Below are 17,916 nucleotides of genomic sequence, written 5' to 3'. Positions count from 1 at the left end.
CTCCGAAGAACTAATGGCTGTGACTTCAGAGAAAACCCTGCAGGAAGTTTAACCCGGGTGTCACCCTCCTGGTCACCTCAGACCCATGAAATTAGGCGCCTTGCGTGAGCTGCATTTCACACGTCTTTAGAGCCAGCTGACCTTTGGCCAAAAATAAAGTTTGAAAAGAAACAATGAGTTTGCCTTTCCCCCATGGCCTTGCAAGCCAGCCCGCTACTCACGTAAGCTCCCTGGAGACCCAGGCCCCTCGCGTTGGCCAGCTCTGCAGCCCGCCGAGCCATTTCCACTTTGTAGGAGCCAGGAGGTGTCCAGCCAATACCTCTGGTCAGGTTCAAGTCTGATTTGTACTTAACCTTGGGGGAAGGAGGGAGGCAAGAGGAATAGGTCAGCAGGGTTTGGGGGGAGGCTTAAAAAGCCTGCCCTGGAGAATATGCTGTCAGCGAAGCCAGGTCAAGGGAGCCAAATCAGCTTAAGCAGGCGTTCCCCGGCATTGAGGACCCTCTGTGCCGGGGGCTGGGCCAGCATAACGCTGCCCTCTGCATCTTTCCATTCAAGTGATGGGGCTGTAATGGGGGTGGAGGGTCAGAGACCTGGTTCAAGGCCGAGCTCCCCTCGTGACTTGCTCTGTGGCCTTACGGAAGTCATTTCCCTTTTTTGGGCTTCAGTTGCCTCCCAGAGAAAGGTAACGGTCTAGGCGACTACTAAGATCCCTTGGAAAGAGTATGGCATGGCAATCAAGAGCTTGTGCTCTCACATCAAACCAAATGGGGCTCAGATCTCAGGCCTGCCACTTATTTGCCATGTGATCTTGAGTTTGCTACTTCACCTCTCTAAGCCTCAGGTTCCCCATCTGTAAACTGGGGCAGTGGTGGGGTGGTTGTGAGAGCTCCGTGGCACGACGCTCAGAAAGCATTCGGCACAGAGCCTGGCCCACAGGAAGGACTCAATACATTGCAATTCTTGTCACTTCTTCTGGCACTATTGAGTTAGGTCTCCTGGGTTCTATCTCAGCCCAGGTCCTCCCTGAAGGTAACAGGGGACGTGGGATTCTGGCCATCTCTTACGAAGAGGCCCCAGAGGCCGGGCCTCGGCCAGAGAGTGAGGGCAGCCCACATCGCTCTGCAGCTGGTGGGTCTTCTGGGCATGCTTCAGGCCCAGCTGCTCTTGGGTCGCAGGTGGGCTGGGGCAGGGGCTGCCTGTAGCACACACTGCTGGCCAGCTGCTGGCTCCTCTTGGCTTGGAGGAAGCCAGGCTGGTCTGGGCGGCTGTGGAACTGGGACCGACTCTTAGCGAAGTCCTTCCCGTACTCATTGTCACTCTGGAGTTTGCTGACACTGAGGACATGCTTCATCCTCGGGTCGTCATGGATGCTGCGGTACCCAGTCTGCAGGCCCCGGTCCCGCAGGGAGGCCTCTCTGTACCGGAACTGCAGGTCAGAGATGCAGAGGGGGGTCATGGGCGCCCACCTCCCTTCTAGGACCAGTCCTCAGGATTCTCAGCAGGAAGTTCAACAGTGGGTTAAGGGCACAGCTTTGGATTCAAGTAGACCTGGGACCTGGATCTCCCTCTGTTGCCTACTAGCTGTGTGGCCTTGGGTCAGTTACTGAGTCTCTCTGGTTTCTCGGTTTCCCCACCTGATAAAATGGGAGCATGAACCTCCACCCCATGGGACGTTGAGAGGATTCCGTGGGGGCTGAGCTTCATGTCTGGCACAGGCTCATGCCCACCGAGTGTTGGCTGCTGGTATTATTGCTGCTGTAATAGTTAATAATCCAACAGCAAGAAAAATGTGTCCATTCTCTCAGTAGCCACTCATCCTTTGATTCTTTCCAGCTTTCAGCGACCCAGTCCAGTGCTCCTCAAACCATCTATAGTGAAGGACAGGATTCATTTTGTTTTGCTTTTTAAAATTTCCAATCTGTCAAAGTCCAATATGTGGTCCTCCTGCCTGTGATTAGTATGTAGTGGTACCAGGTACATTTGATAACACATAAAAACTGGCCTCTACTCTGATCAGCCAGAGGAGTCCACCAGTCACAGGCTTGGAGGTCATAATGTCTAACTGCTAAGAATGTTCCTGAATGCTTGCTCTTGATTTCTGTACTTATCTCACTTTGGACCAGTAACAAACCACTCATGAATGATGACGTATCTAGTTAATGATATCCTCCTATTCAATAACAGAAGCTACCGTGTTTTGTCATGTTCTGTGCATGACACTATGAACCATTTTGGTTTCATCCCTACATCAATCCTAGGAGACCAGTATTAGATGTCTATTTCATAGATGGAGACATTTGAGTTCAGAGAATTTAAGCAACTTACCCAAGACCACAGAGCCAATTCCTAAGTGACTGAGCCAGGATTTGAACTCAAGTCAATCTAGGAGGGAAACCCAATCTCTTTCTATCCCACCACAGTGCACTTCAGCTAAAAAAAAAATAGTCCCTCAACTGAAGGTCAACAAATCAATCGTATGTTAATTGACTTCTTGGTACTGTCCACATGCGTCAACTTTTAAGAGTGCCTCTCTTAAAAGAGAGGGAGTGGGAATACGACCCTCCCCAATTCCAAATTTCTGGCTAAGATGCTAAAAAAATAAGGCCACCTTTTTTCTTTCGTTTGAAATATTTGTTCAGTTTTGGTTCCCGGTGGTTTGCCTTTCAACAGATCTGGGAAAACCAGAGCAAAACCTATCAGTGAGAGAGAGAGAGGAGGGAGAGAACATGAGGTCTTACGTCACTGGCAATCTCCCTGGATGCCCGGGCGGTCTGGAACGGGATGGCATCCAGCCTGAAGTCATAGCCACCATCCCGGGTCTGTTCCCAAGAGTTTCTGTAGACTTTCTAGTTGGGGAAACACAGAAATGAGTGAGCAGGGAGTAAGTAGCTCCATGTCTGGAATGTTGCTGATTCTCAGTGGGAGTGGTTCCTAAACATGTACCCTCTGTCTTGCTGGTGCCCAGAATGGCAGAGCCTGTGGTCCCACATCCATCCTGAGGACCTCCCCCAGCTCTGGCCACAAAGGGCTTCAGCTCTCAGCCCCCAGCCTGAGCATCAGGCCCTGCTCTTGTGGGTCTCGGGGTCTGTGGGTCTGGCTCATTTGCTACGTCCCACTGGTACCAGATGCCCCTGACCCGCTTCTTTCTGTCTTTGCTTTTACTTTCAGCGTTTCAGGTTTGCAGCTTCTAGATGCCAGAACTCAAAGTTCAAGAACCCTGTTTCTTCCCACCTGCCGAAGGTTCTATTCCTTGGGTCCTGGCACCCACATGTTCACTGGCTCCACAGACTTCCTGGGGGCCCCTGGGCTACCTCTGATGCCATGTCACAGCATCCCTATGAAGCATGCTGCACCCCACATGCACCCCTGGTGCCTGCACTGAGGGGAGAGCCTTCCCCTGAATTAAATTGATTGTCAGGAACCTGCCCGAGTTCCTGACCCCCGTGTTTCACATCTTCCTCTTTCATTTTTTTCCCTTTTCAAGTTGTTCTCGCACACCCTCGGGGAGTCTGTAATCACATCCTCTCAGTCCTCAGGTAGACCCACACCACCGATGGAGGCATCAAAATCTCCCGTGCCTTCATGTCGCTAATATTTTTTTTTTCAAGATAAGGCAATGGCTCCATGAAAGGAGTTATCTGGAGATCCCAGCGGAAGGCTGGTCTTTATTCCGCCACAGAGAAGGGAGACAGCAGGCAAGGCACATCGCCAACAGATGACAAAGTGACAGCCCCGGACCGTGTCGGTGGTCTCTCACTCATTCCCAGAGCCGCGGCAGGTGAGGGGGCCCTTAAGAACCTTACTTTTGTCACCTGGAAATAGAGGTCAAGGCTGAGGCTCTGTTCTACAGGGGATTCGGGGGATTAAGCACAGGAAAAGTGGCAGAAAAAAGCAAAGTGCCCTCACGCCACCCCACAGCCGGGCCTGGAACTAGAGGGGACCACGGAAAGCTCGAGCCAAGCGCGGTGGAGCTCATCGTTTTTCGGTCCTGCTGCCCGTTGTCACCTTCACCTTCATCACCGCCTCCAGCTCCAACATCACAAACCAGGAGCCAAACGCCTGTTCTGTTCAAGCAGCGAGAAGTACAGAACCCATCACCGCTGGGGCAATCACCTAACTGACAGATCACAATCAGGGCCCAAAGGATTAGATTTCCTGGGTCACCACTGAGTTTAGCGGGCAGGACCGAGAGGTATGAGGAAGGGGAGGAGCATTCAGACCATGACAGACCAACCAGCCCCTCTAGCATGACGCTTCCTGTTCTGACGGTCCCGCAAATGTTAGACTAGCAAATAGAGTCCAAAACCTTATCATTCCCTGGAAAGGGGTCTGTTGCGGTGCCTTCCTAATAAGAGCCTCCATACCAGATCTGGGCTAGGAAATGACATCGATCTATCCACAGCATCAAACTCCGAGGTCACCCCACTCTGGTGTTCAATGCATCCCAGCCTCTGAGGCTCTGTAACTGAGGGTCAACTCCAGGGCACGGCCCAAATTGGGGTTCTCCCCGAGGTGCTGGATCCCCGTCTCCCGGCCACTTCTCCCTGTATACTATTTGCTTGATTATCATCACTTCCTCCCCGAGTTTTTTTTTATTCTGTTGAGGTTCTCGCCTTGCCACTGGGAGCCTTTAGATTTCGCAGGCTCTTTGATTTGGAACCCTGGGTGCTCCTCTTCTTTATCACAGTGGGCACAGCTTTGCCCTCATCCTCACACATTAGAGTCATTTGATTCTTTAGTTATTTCGGCTGCCTTACACATCTCAATGGCTTTCTTTGCCCAGGAAGGTCACCTTCCCTCCACATCATCCTCACAGAGCACTTGATCCAATTGTGCGTATCCTACACGCCCCCGAAGAAGTGCTCTTTCAAAAGAGGTCCATGAGTTCTCCATACCCGCGTGCCCTGGCGGCTAATTTCAGCTCCGGAACTCTGCAGACTGGCATCCCTCGTGGGAGGAAAGATGCTTCTGCCACCAGCCTGGGGTGGCTGTTCTCCTTAAGCTGGGCCCCAAATGGACGGGCGGTTTTATCCCAGTTTCCAGGGCAATGGGCCTCCAATAGTTCCTCTAACGGAGGCCTTGCCTTCCCACATCCTTGCAGCATTAATGAGATGGATGTTTTGTCCAAGCTCCGCTGAGGGGGGAGGTCCCGCTTCCCCAGATGGAGGTCAGCCCACCAGAGCTGCTGTTCTAAAATTATCCCGCGCACAGCCCTCAAAAGCATCAAATGGTCATAATAACTCATATTTACAAAGCACCATCACATTCACTGTGTGGGATCCCACAGGGCTTTACAAACGCAACAAACTAATACACACGCTAACTAGAAGGCGCCTCTCGCCAACCCCTGTGAGGCAGCCATCTCTAGGGTGAACGGCAGCAGCTGTTGATCTTCACGGAGCCCCAGGACACAATGGCCGGGCCAGGGCGGGAAGAATGGCCAGACTCTGGGAGGCCCCGCGCTGCCCCAGGCCGACACACTCAGCCTGTGTTATTCTGATCTGACAGCATCTTTTGATTCTGCCGCCTCGATACCTGTTATCCCAGGATCACAGCTTTGCTGGAAGAGCGGCCGCCTATTCTATTACAACCAGGGGCCTCCAACCCCTGCCAACAAGCCTGGGTTTAGGAAACAGCATCTTGGTGATGCATGCAAAGGGCACACATCCAAGGGAAACAGACGTGTTGGGGTCTACAGCCTCACACACAAAGGAGCGGATTGTGTTTGGACCAGATGGACGACAATTGCAGCATCTTTCTAAACTGCACAAAGCAGAGAAAGCGCCACTTTGTCTCCAAACTTACACTGCTCTGAATGGCTAAGGAGAGGTGTCCAAAGAATAAACAGAGCAGGTCTCTCCACCCGCGGGGCCAGGGCACCACTCCTCTGGCCGTAACCCAGCACCTGACCGAGGTCTTTGGAGCCATGCCCAGCATTAAGATTTGAGAGCTAGAAGGACCACAGGCATTGGCTAGCACAGCTCCATCCCCATTTTACAGGTGGGAAACTGAGGCCCAGGGAGGAAAGTGGCTCAAAGTCACACATGTCATTTGTCCCACTCTCAATCCACGGTTCTTTCCACTCCCAGCCCCCCTTCCTAGGACCTTCTTTTCTTTTTTTTTTAACAAATAAAATCCCGTTTGGGCACAGATCATTTTACAGAAACAGGCACACACCACACATGAACCGCTGGTTCACTTACATCGCTCAGATGCAGCGCGTTGAGGCGGGCTCTGGTGAAATCGGGGTGGTCAGGGACCAGGGTGTATCTGTGCCGGGATTCGGCATCCCCTGACCGGTACAGGCGCTGCGGGGAAGAAGGCTCACAGTAAATGGGAAACCGCACTTGCTGCAGCCAAGGTGAAGAAGGGGCCGATTCCCGTTCCTGCCCCTCCCACTCGAGTGACCCCATACCCTCACCCCAGGGCACAGAAGCCCGTGGAGAGCATCCCTCCAGAAGCCACCCAGGAAGGGAGGGGCCCATGTGGCCAGGGTCAGGCGGTGGCGGGGCTGGTTTTAAATAAACTCTGCTTAAAATATTCATCAAGATTTGCTCCAAAAGGGTCACAAACCATCACCCTGGTTGGCTGTACCTGTGTGTTTCATCAACAGTAAAAGTGGGTGGATATTTCAGAGAATCTTTGCAACTGGGCATTGCTCAAGCTTTTTACTAGTAACAAGATGCCTCCATACCTTTGCTACTTAACAGTAATAGTAATAATAAAAAGACACAACAGCTAAAAAGTCTTAAATGCCTTAATATCTGTTCAGAAATGTGAAGTTTTCACGGTCCACCCCGTGTCCCAAGAAGACACAATTTTAAAACTCAAGCTTTATCTTAGTTGCTATTTTTAGGGCAGTGATCTAAGAATTGCAAACAATTTTAGGAAGTGGTTGAGTCTCATCCAGTTTTAGAGAGGAAATATAATATTTAATATTCCAACCCTTTCCCAAATTCAATTTGGGTTTTGCAAATGTGAACTGGTCAGTACAACATTTGGACTCTGTGAGCACGGGGCAGCTTGGTGAGTGTGCAAAATCCAATCCCTGGACAATTTCAGAGAAAAAAATATATATGTAACTTCCTATTCTTCGAAATTAATACAGGAGAGAAGAAATGGGGCTAAATCATATAGAGAGTAAAAGCAGAAGGAAGCTTTTGATATAGCCGTTTTTTTTTTTTTCTAATTGGCTTATGTTAAGCTTTTAATTCCATTATCATTCATCAACAATTAAGATGTATCTGACCTAGTGTTTGGTAAGGGATCATCAATAATACTTAGTATTATTATTGTTATGATTATGAGTCAAACTAGGGACATTTATTGAGGACTTTCTCTGTTCTGATACTTGCTAAAAGCTTCACGTACTTTTATTTATTTAATCCTCATTTAATTCACTCAATCTTATGAAATGGTTGCTATCATTACCCTCCTTTCAAATAAGGGAACCGGGGTTAGAAGACATTAGAAAACTGACCCAAGATCGCCCGGGGAAGGGACAAAAGGTTTTGCCCTCACATCTTAAGCACTGACCACTGCACAGCACTACCCACTCCTGGGCCTGGGATGAGTGAAGAGAAAACACCCACCTCATTGCAATGCATGTAGCTGTTCTTGGCATGAACTAGGTCTGGAGAGTCAACCACCGTGGTGAATTTGATAGTGTCTGGTTTTTTACGGTATTTGGTCTATAAGAGAAGGACCAAGATTCTCATGAAACAATCAAACACCATGCACTTTTCTGAGCGCAGCTTCACCCCATCTACTCAGTACCAAATGTACCAATGACATGATCGGAAAACAAGTCTCTCTTCTTGGTGGGCACCTCACCAGCATACAGAAGAGATCCAAGCTGCCTCTGTGATAAGGAACATTTTCCAGGTATTTACATTCTTGAAAAGAGAGGCTGCAAAATGCCATAGCTCATCACAATAAAGGAGTTCAGTAGAGGGAAGGATCCAGCAACAAGGTGGCCCTGCTCAGACCCTATAAAAGTAGGTTCTGTTATTAAGGAACTGAAGAAAGCAGTGGCACCCTCAACCAGCTCCCAGGGCAAGAATCTCTAGGTCATCAATATGGTGGGGAGTTCAGTGAATGTAACCATTTCTGTGCAACTTTTAACAGCCTCTGAAGTCAGACAACCCCCAGACACTGGACTCTCTGAGTAAACTCAGGAGATGGGTGGCAAACCCTCTCCCTGCCTCCCCCAAAATAATGGGCCAGCTTAGATCACAATTGTACATTAACGCCTCCCTTGAGAATCTTCTAACGCATCACCCCTCTTTCACTGCCTGACTGGAACATGCCTTTAACTCCCCAGCAAGTGAATTCACTGGGAGGGAAATCTTGTTCTGTCTTGGGATTTGCTTGCAAATGGCCCCAGAGAAATATCAGGAGTCCAGTGGCCATGGGGCCCTTTGGGATCTCCAGTCCATCTGCAGTTTCCCTCATCAGGAGGAAATAAACGCCAGGTTGCGTCTGTGGTAGAGTCAGATTAATGGTACCTCGCTGATGAGCTCTCCGGCTTTCTTTGCACTCTCTATCTGTGGGGAACTCAGCGCCAGCCATCCTATCCCCTTCATGCCCATCAGGTCTGATCTGTAGTGCAACTGCAGGAAGAAAATCATTGGCTTTTATCAGGAGAGGGTCGAAGACTGTGGGGCATTTGTAAAAATGCTTCATCGCAACATTTCAACATCGTCATTCAGGTGCGTTCTGCATGTCATCGAGTCAAACTGTTTGAGTTTGTGCACTCTGTCCAGAATCAAATAACGGGTCCAGTGTACGATACAGGAAGGCCCCACCCGTAAACTGGCTGGATTTGAAGCAGAAGGTACTGACCTGCGGGAATGATCCCTAAGAACGACCTGAGATATACACCCCAGCCCACACATCAGCCCCCATCATTTTGTTTCATTCTGGCAGTGAGGCGATTGACCTCCTGCCTAAACAGAAACGTTTTTATACACTCTCAGTTGATCAAAGGGCTTTGAGCTCTGGATCAAACCTGCTGTGACTCGGAGCAAATCACTGTACCAAAATGTGACTCAGTTTCTCTCTGTGATACCTGAAGGTCATGACAACCCCTCTGTTCTCATGAAAACACCTGAGAGTCCTGAGGGGTAAAAGCCACTCTCTATGTGTTAGATTTGTTTTTTTCTTGCGGTGGTGGGGGGAAGGGAAGACGATTATAGCAGGACTCTCAAAACTGGAACAAACCTGGCTACACCTGGCGAATGGTGTGCAAGCCATTTTAATCTTTCTGTGCCTCGGTTTACCCCTCCTACTTCTACTCATGATTTGCTTATATTGCACAAATGGGCTTAAGCTTTATCCACCTTCTTCCTTTTAAGGACTCAGAAGATCAGGAGTACAGCATCAATTCTGGGGAGAAAATCGTAAGTGCTGTTTTAAGACAATGGGTCCGTAGTAGGTACTGAACATGTAACTTGCAGCCTTTAACACCTGTTTATATAAAAGGAAAACTTAAGGCAGCAAATCAACTCAGTTTTGACATTTTCAAAACAAAACAAAACAAAACAAAAGGCAGTGGGTCTGCTTAGGAGTCTCCTAAAATGTTAAATCTAATTACCATTCTTTGATCTGCCCACCATTACCTACGATGAGACAGTTGCTTTTCTTCCTCTCTGTATGGAAATTAGGCATTTTTAAAGGTGGGAAAAGACTCTCTAAGGAAATCTGAAATTTGGATCTAAACGAAGTTGCTAGCCTTTCTCTAATTTAGATATAAGCTCTGCTGTAACGCAAAATACCCACTCCTGAAATCAGCCTTTTCGGCCTTTTTAGTTTTCTTTCATTTCAGGAATCACAGCGCTCCTCACAGCTGGCCTCAAAGAGGGTCCGTTTCTGATCTACTGTCTGCTGGTTAAGGCCCCTGTGCAAATTCCACTCTGCCTTCCAACTGGTGCAAGGAGACATCACTCAGGTCCCAGAGCACGTTTCAAAACCCCATGTCAGTGAGATTGCTTTTTATACCGCGATCTTTCAGTATACACCGGCAAAGCTTTTGCCTTCCACTCTGATAAAGAACAGAGAAAATTGGATAAATTTCTAAGTTAGAGAGAATCATCCTACAGGGCCTCTTCACAGCCAGGCCTTGCTCCTTTCATAAGTGAGATGAAGCGGGGGAGCACGCTTTCAACTTGCCTTTTGTGGAGCTGAACAGTGCGAGCGCAGGTGAGTCAGAAGGCAAGATGCAGGTTCCCCAAAGATCTGACTGCGCCTTAGACTCTCTTATAAATGAATTGTCTATTGATATTTCTGCTCCCAGCCCAGCTTTGACTATTCACGCAGACCCTAAAAACAACACGCCTGCCCCAGACTTCACGATAAAACAGGGAGAGAGAGGAGGGGAGTCGAGGAGAATCGGCCCAAAGATGGTTTCAAAGAAGGATTCTAAGATAATAAGAGACCTTCTCAGGATGCCCAGCTGAATTTGGCTTCCCCACATGGCAGCCTTGCTATTTGCCCTTGTATATACGAAGGCCTAGAAGTCACCTTCAGAGTCACACGTGGGGTTTCCAGGTACCCCTATCCTGGAGCACAGTGTGGCAGACGCATGAGCTGCAGCTTTCAGCCCCTGAGTTCTAACAGGAATGACATAAGCAGATGCACCCAGGAGGTGGCCAGGGGAAGGGGTATATCTGTCATATTAATAAGAATCACCATAACCACTACCTTGCTACCTTGCATAGGGTGTGGTTTGCTTTAGACTCGTTATCTCATTCAGTCCTTGCGCCATTCTCAAAGCACGAGCTCTTATTCCCATCTACAGAACAATGTCGGGGTTTAAATGTTTGTTCGGATTCCCAGAAGAGTCACCAGCTGCGGTCCCGTGGGGATGCTGCGTGGGTGGTCCTTAAGAGAACACTCAGGAGCCAGGGCACCTGGGTTCCTAATCTAGCCACCAGGGGGAGCCAGAGAGCACTGAACCCAGAGTCGGGAGCCCAGAGCCCCACTTTGCCTCTCGCTAGCCGTATGGTCTTGAGCAAGTCATTTCCCTGCCAGCTTATGACCCTAAGCAAGTTACTGAAGATTACATGTGCCTTAGTTACCGCAACTGTTAAAACGGGAGTAATGCCAGCACTTACCTAGATACTACATGACATGGTTCGCGCAAGATATTTAAACAAATGCCTGACCTAGGATAAGCATTCCATACTTTTTAGGTATTGTTATGGTTGTTGTTATTTGTGATGGTGGGGAAACTGAAGCTAGGAGAGCTTAAGGAGTCTCCTGAGGCCAGGTAGCCATAAAGGGCGGGGCCAGGACTGTCCCCTTGACTGTCCCTGCATGTGCTTTGCAGGATGCCCTGCAGCCCCCGCGTGAGATCACGGAGGGGAGTGTGGACTGGCACACTGGGAAAGGCTGAGAGGTGACTGAACCAGCACCTATTTGTGGTGGAGCGTGGCCTGGGCGGAGCACACGTCTCAGGTACATCCCTGAGGTTAGCATGACTTGAGCAATCACGGCCTTGAGGACCTTCTCCCCAGGGGCGAGCACCTAGTCCCACAGCATTCTTTCTGGCCTGGGTGGAAGAGGACAGGAGAAATGGCTGAAGGCTACTGAGGGCTACTGTTCCTACCCTAGATTCTGCTGAACTGAGTGAGCTCATATTGAGCCTTTGTCTCCTTTTCGCTATAACGTAACCACATGGAATTGGATTTTCAGGGATGACTGAGAAGACTAAAGCCTCAGAACCATCTGTGGACACTGTGCGGGTCTACCGTTCACAGCATCTTAGCGTCCAAGACCCCCCAGTTTAACAAACCTGAAGTTTCCAAACAATGCATGAAGCACAACACGGTCATTTTTCAATTAGGCAATAATTTCTCAGCACACAACATTCTAATACATATCCCATTTGGTAAAATGTCAGTCTAAGATGGCCAACTAGCGTTTCTTGGGAAGGACCCTCTGTCTTAGTTTGTTCTTCCTCTTCGGCTTTTTTTTTTTCTTTTTTTAGTGTTAAAATATCCTTTCTTTTCAGAAGTAACAGTGATATAAATGGTAGTCTGAGGTAGGATTTGGTTTTTGGTATCGTTCCTCACTTAGTTAAATAGTCTGACATTATGTTGATGCCAGCATTTTAAAAAACATTAATCTATGAATCCTGAAATCTGAGATCACCAACTAAATCAAACCTCTTTGCTTTTCCAGCGGAGACACGGAGGCCTAGAAAGTCAAGGGGCCGCGGAAGGACTGCCAGTGAGTGACGAAGCTGGGCTTCCGGCTTGGTCCCCGACCTCTCCCCGGTGGCCTCTGTAACTTCCTCAGGACCTGTCCTGTCCCAGGAGGTTTCTCTTCTCCCCAGGAATAGGCCACCGACAAGAGGGTCCCGGGCTGGGCACCAAGTCATGCTATGAGTTCTTGGACCTCAGGGTGGCCTTCTAGCAAGTGGAAGGCTTTCTAAGTGGGTCCTGGGCTGTGCTTCAGTGACCACGTGCCCTGAGTGGGGCCCGATAAACTCATCCTGCTCTACGCTCTGCTGGCTGGTGCCCAACACGATACTGCAGTTCCAGCAAATCTCGATGCATAATTAGATGATCCTGACGTTCATTAAATCACATCATCGTTGTCACAATTAATCATCCATTAGGTGTTTACAACACTCTGCCTGGGCAACATAACTAAACTAGAAGCAGCCACTGCCCTGAAGGCCACCAGAATCAGAAGGCTTGGTGGAGAACATAGTCCGAACTGCTCACACCCACTGGCGTGTTCCTACAGAGAAGACACCATGCTCAGGGCATCATACGGACCAGCCCTCAACTGAGAGCTGGGTTCTCAATCGGGTGCAGATTTGTCCCCCGGTGCATTTGGCAATATTTGGAGACATTTTGATTGCCATGCTAAGGGGGTGCTGTGGGATGTAGAGCGTAGAGGCCAGGGACACTGCAGTGCACAGGACAGGCCCCCACGACAAAGCATCCAGCCCAAAATGTCAAACGCGCCTGAGCTGGGAAACCCTGGTGTGGATGAACAGACTGAGGTGACCACAGTGCCATGAGCTCTGCTCTGACATGAGAGCGCCTTCCTCCTAGGGGAGACGACGCACGGGAGCCCGCGTGGTGCAGAGGCTGCCACGTGCACGCGCCCTGTAAGTGCCGACCGTGACCTCATTTTCATCGCGGCCCCGGCCCGGCCGAGGGAGCCGAGGCTCGGAGGGGCCGGGGACTGACTCCAGAGCCTTCCACTACGGGGGCAGTGGCTGGCGCTACCCATGCTTGATGACCTCGCGTGGGCCAGGACCGCCTCTCTCTGGGCCTCAGCGTCCACGCCTGCATCCTAGGAAGCGTGACTCCCCTGCCCCGGATGGCAGGAGGGTTGGGCGCGTGGGCTCTGGAGCCAGTCCTGCCCCGGCCCCTCCCACGTGACCTCGTCTGTGAAACAGGAGCAGCAATGGCCCCCACCCCGAAGTGCGGTAAGGAGGGTGGTGCTGGTACTGGCAAAGCAGTCAGTGAGCGTCAGCTCTGGGGGCAATTCTTCTCCTCGCCTCACCACACACAGTCCAGCCCTGAGCCTCTGTCTCGGACCCCATCCCCATCCCCTGCGACATCCTCTTCAGCCACCCACACACTTGCTTCGCTCCAGCCTCAAATATGCTGAGCCTGCTGCCACTCAGGGGCTTTGTTCAAATGTCGCTTTTGCACTTTTGAGAACTACCCTCACCCCCATTTTAAGTTGCACACACACACACTCACCCCCCTACCCAACTTCCCTGCTCTGTTTGTCTCCATCTGGCATACTACACGTCTCACTTATACTTTCTCTCCCTCCCACAGAACGGAAGCTCCATGACCCCCGGAGTTTTTAGACTCTTTTGTTGACTATTGTATTTTTAGACTCTTTTGTTGACTGCTGTATCCCCAGGGCCTTGAGGGATGCCTGCTACGTAGTAGGTGCTCAACAAACATTTGTTGATGGATTGAATAATTCCAACCTAGATGGCACAGACCAAGCAAATCGTTTGGGGGATCCGAAAGGCTAAGGAAGAAGCAGAGATTTACACGCAGGCCTGGCGGGAGGAGGAAGGTCGGGGACTGATGTGTGATCTCCGGACCGCCCCCTACCTCACTCTGCAGGGCGTGAGCCTTCTTGGCCCAGGCCATCTTCAGGTCCTCGGGCAGTGCCGTGAACTTGTGGCACCGTGTCCTGTAGTCGCGGTCGCTGGCCAGGGCCTGGGCCTTCCTGGCGTGGACCAGGGGCACCATGTCCATGGGCAGGTGGCACTGGGCTCTGTTGCCCGCCGCCTCCCTCCGGTACTGAAGCTCACTCTGCAGCCGGCCCATCCGCTGGCAGTGCTGGAGCCGGGGGTCGTCTCTCACACTCTGGGCCCCGATCAGCCTCCCTCGCTCCTTCACAAAGTCGTGCCTGTAGAGAAACTGGAAGGGGGGGGGGGCGGACCAGGAGGTCAGGGGCTGGCATTTGGGACGCTTACATTCCATCTATGCGTTTTCCTTGCAGACTCTAAGAAAATCACCTGTTCTTACACTAGGAGGAGATGATTATAAGAAAAACCACAGTGAGGTTGGCCTGAGAGCATGCTTCCTCCCTGGGGGAGGAACAGTGGAAACACTGCTCCCTTCCTCCCATCTAATTAAAACCAGATCCTTAGAACCAAAGTGAGGGGCCCACTCCCCTTACTTGTCCTGTGCCCGAAAGGAATTTATCAAAAAGGGTAAAAGAGAAACTTGTGCTTTATCCCCTTGCACTTGGCAAAACATCAAACCCAAAAGACAGGATCCATTTATTTGAAGTCTACATTTTCTGCGATTTGTTTGTGGGAAACAGAAAGTCACCTTCATGTCCCAAAGCTATGGATGTTATCAACAGAGTGCCTGAAACACAGCTGAAAATCCTACCGCCGACGCGGGAAACTACAGAGAGCCGAGTTACAATTTCTACTGCGAGTTCTTTCTAATTTTGGGTGGAGTTAGAAAACAGACAGTTCACACATTAAGGGGAGATCATTGCCTAGACACCGCAATTAGAAATAAATCGTAATCTTCTTCCTGCTAGAGACTTTTGCCTGCATTTAGCTTCTGATTAACAGGGCCTTTCTTTCTCTCTCTCCGTCAAAGAATCTCATTCATAACTAATATATTCTGCAGGTGACATCCTGTCTCACATGGTGATAGATTTGCTTTAATTCAGGAAAATCAGCCGTAGACATTGTTTTACATGACGTTAACAGAAATTAGGCCGGATGGAAGGTCATATCATTCAACTCACATCACTGGCTATATCTCCAGAGACCCGAGCCGCCTGGAAGGGGAGCGCGTCTATTGTCAGCTTGTAGCCTTGAACACGGAGATTCCGCCAAGACTCCTTGTATTTTGCCTACGGTAGGAACACATGTAGATCTTCTTTAAAAAAAAAATTACATGACTCAAAGAACAAATGCTACTCCCTTTTATTTGTAGTGTGGTGTTCCAGAATCAATTCCTGACAAGCAAAAGCTTTCGATTTTGCAAAGAAAATCTCATTAGCACCCTCTCGGAAGTGGGCTCTGACACGTAGGTATCAACACATCTGTGTAAGGTATATTTAACATGAGTGTCTACAAGATACATTGTTTAAAGTTTCTGTGAAAGTCACCAGGGTCACTGTTAGCTCCCATCACAGACACAGACATATGTGGCCTTGGAGCACATCTCAACCTCAGCAACGGGAAAGGCTTACATCACTCAGGTTGGCTGCATTTGTTTTCGCTCGGACAAACTCGGGCAGGCCCAGGGTCATTGTGTAGTGGTGTCTCGCGTCCTCGCCTGCTGCTTTATAGAGGCGCTGGGCAGGGAAAAAAAAAAAAAGGCAAGAAGGTAAGTGCTGTGCATTTCTGCAGGGCTGGAGTTCCCTCCTTTGCAATTGGGAAATACGTTTGTAAAAGGCCATTCGCTATGTCATGGGTACACCTTCAGCCTGGAGAAGATGTTTTTTTTTCAATAGAGATAGTCCTTCATGAGTCAAATTGAGTGCTGTGAAAGGAATGTGGAAGAAACTGCAAGTTGCTTGTGATGGGGTTCAGGACATGTTACCCCAAAATATGGTACCTTGGCATCGTGCATATTTTCAGCTGAAGGAATTTGGAAGCAGCAGGAGGTGGAAGACCTCTCTCTGACCTTCTCCCCTCCTGTGGGAGCTGCCCTCCCTCTGACACAGGGAAGGATCAAGCTCATCTCTGACTTCGGAAGGACCGAGAGGCATTTGAACAGACAGACCTCGCTAAGTGTCCCCCAGTTTCCTGCCCTTAGCTCACCCCCTTTTGTCCTACACATTTTCCCACGACTGTCCACTCTTCATCAAACCTAGAATAAAAATGCTCAGGTTTAACCGTCCCTCCCTCCTGGTCTCCGTTTCCTTATGAAGACTCCTGTACCACCTAAAGCTTATATTACATAAATTTGTATGCTTTTCTCTTGTTAATCTATCTTTTGTTACAGAGCCCCAGCCGAGAACCTAAGATGGGTAAAAGAAAAGATATTTTTTCCCTTCCCTATACTTTGCTCAATAATAGGCCGAGGGAAGAAAAACACCTTTAAGAATACTATCGTGGTTCTTCCCATTGCAGACTTTTTTTGCTGAGGACACAGTGTAAAGACAATATTAAGATCTGGAAAATTTAGGAGAAGCTCTACTGGTTGGAAGGGAGGTTCCCAAACCCCAGTCTGCATCCTTTACTAAAATCCCGGGATCCTCCCATGGGCAGACTCACACCAGTGCTGCGCTGCATGGTAGCACTCAGCCGTTGTGAAAACATCTGCTCTCGTGATTAGAACTGGGTCTGTGGTCGCTGAGTTCTCCAGGGCCAGAGGCCACTGCAGGAGGCATTGTTACCCCTCAGCACCCCGATCACAAAGCAGGCAAGAAAGGTTCAGTGGGAATTTGAACTTGATCATGTCACGCTACACAGCCCTTTGGATTTTCTTATCCCAAGCTTGGAACTAATCTATAAATACCCATATCTCAACTGACTTCGAAAAGTTAGAGTCAGAAGGAGAATTTTAAAAACGAAATTTCATTCTCTGCCAAGCTCACTCGATATTTCAAACTTGTCAGAGGGCCATTAAGAAGAAGTAGAGCTGGAATGATGATTTTATGGAGTGAGATTCTTTCCCCTGGGCCCCCTCTGCTAGAATATTAAAGTGATAATTGGGTAAGTGGTGTGAGTGAGAAGATGAGGAGGCAGAGAACCAAGAAGCTTGGCAAACATCACACTGTGTCACTGTCCCCGGACAACCACAAATCCTTCCCAACGTCATCATCAGAATGACAGTGGAGAAATGATTAGGCAATATCTGCCCAGCTAGAACAGACGAACGACAGACCAGCACGTCTCCAACTTTAACGTGCAAAGGAAACCCGTGAGGATCTTGTTAAATGACCGTGTGGATTCGGTGGGTCTGGGGTGGGGCCTGGGGTTTGGTATTTCTAACAAGCTCCCAGGGGATGCTGATGCTGTCGGTCTGTGACCACATCTGGGGAGCGAGACGACAGACTAAACCGAATTTCCTCCTGGGCCTTTTTTCCTTCTGGAAACTGTTGAGGCTCTGTCTAATGACATTCTTTTCTTTCCATGCAAACACCCATCCTTCCCCTGACCCCCGCCAATCCCACAAATATTCACACATATTTTTTAACAATCTAGCAGTTTTTAAAAAGCCCATCCCAAAGCCATCCGAAGATTTTACCTCGTTTGTAATCTGGTTGCTGAGTTTTGCATGAGTGAGGCTGGGAGTGTCTGTCACGGCCGTGTACTTGAATGACTGGGGATGCTGACGATATTTACTCTGAGCTCACACACAAGAGGCGATAAGAAGACAAGGTAAGATGCAAAACCAGCAGAAGAACCAGCTCATTAAGCACTAGCTATAAAACCTCGTTTTGCAAAGG

General features: G+C 49.4%; 1 protein-coding gene and 1 pseudogene across 10 annotated transcripts in view; both read right to left on the bottom strand.

The window, feature by feature from the left end:
* NRAP (nebulin related anchoring protein) overlaps positions 1-17,916 on the bottom strand; it is a 70,332-nt gene that overhangs the window by 701 nt on the left and 51,715 nt on the right. For 9 of the 10 annotated variants that reach the window (XM_007173108.3, XM_057530421.1, XM_057530422.1 and 6 more), the window contains 9 exons: positions 17,715-17,813; positions 15,709-15,813; positions 15,259-15,366; positions 14,097-14,408; positions 8,508-8,612; positions 7,593-7,691; positions 6,204-6,308; positions 2,739-2,846; positions 222-353 (listed from right to left, as the gene is read on the bottom strand). In XM_007173108.3, coding sequence (XP_007173170.2) covers positions 222-353; positions 2,739-2,846; positions 6,204-6,308; positions 7,593-7,691; positions 8,508-8,612; positions 14,097-14,408; positions 15,259-15,366; positions 15,709-15,813; positions 17,715-17,813 — 1,173 coding nt within the window. The remainder of the gene's footprint in view (positions 1-221; positions 354-2,738; positions 2,847-6,203; positions 6,309-7,592; positions 7,692-8,507; positions 8,613-14,096; positions 14,409-15,258; positions 15,367-15,708; positions 15,814-17,714; positions 17,814-17,916) is intronic. The other variant, XM_057530424.1, reaches the window with a different exon arrangement.
* Positions 360-2,732, bottom strand: LOC103011996 (nebulin-related-anchoring protein-like; annotated as a pseudogene).

Source organism: Balaenoptera acutorostrata, chromosome 16 (assembly GCF_949987535.1).
Source record: "Balaenoptera acutorostrata chromosome 16, mBalAcu1.1, whole genome shotgun sequence".
In the NCBI taxonomy this organism is placed as follows: Eukaryota; Metazoa; Chordata; class Mammalia; order Artiodactyla; family Balaenopteridae; genus Balaenoptera; species Balaenoptera acutorostrata.
The sequence above is the reverse complement of the archived record's forward strand: the minus strand, read 5'-3'. Positions and strand labels throughout refer to the sequence as shown.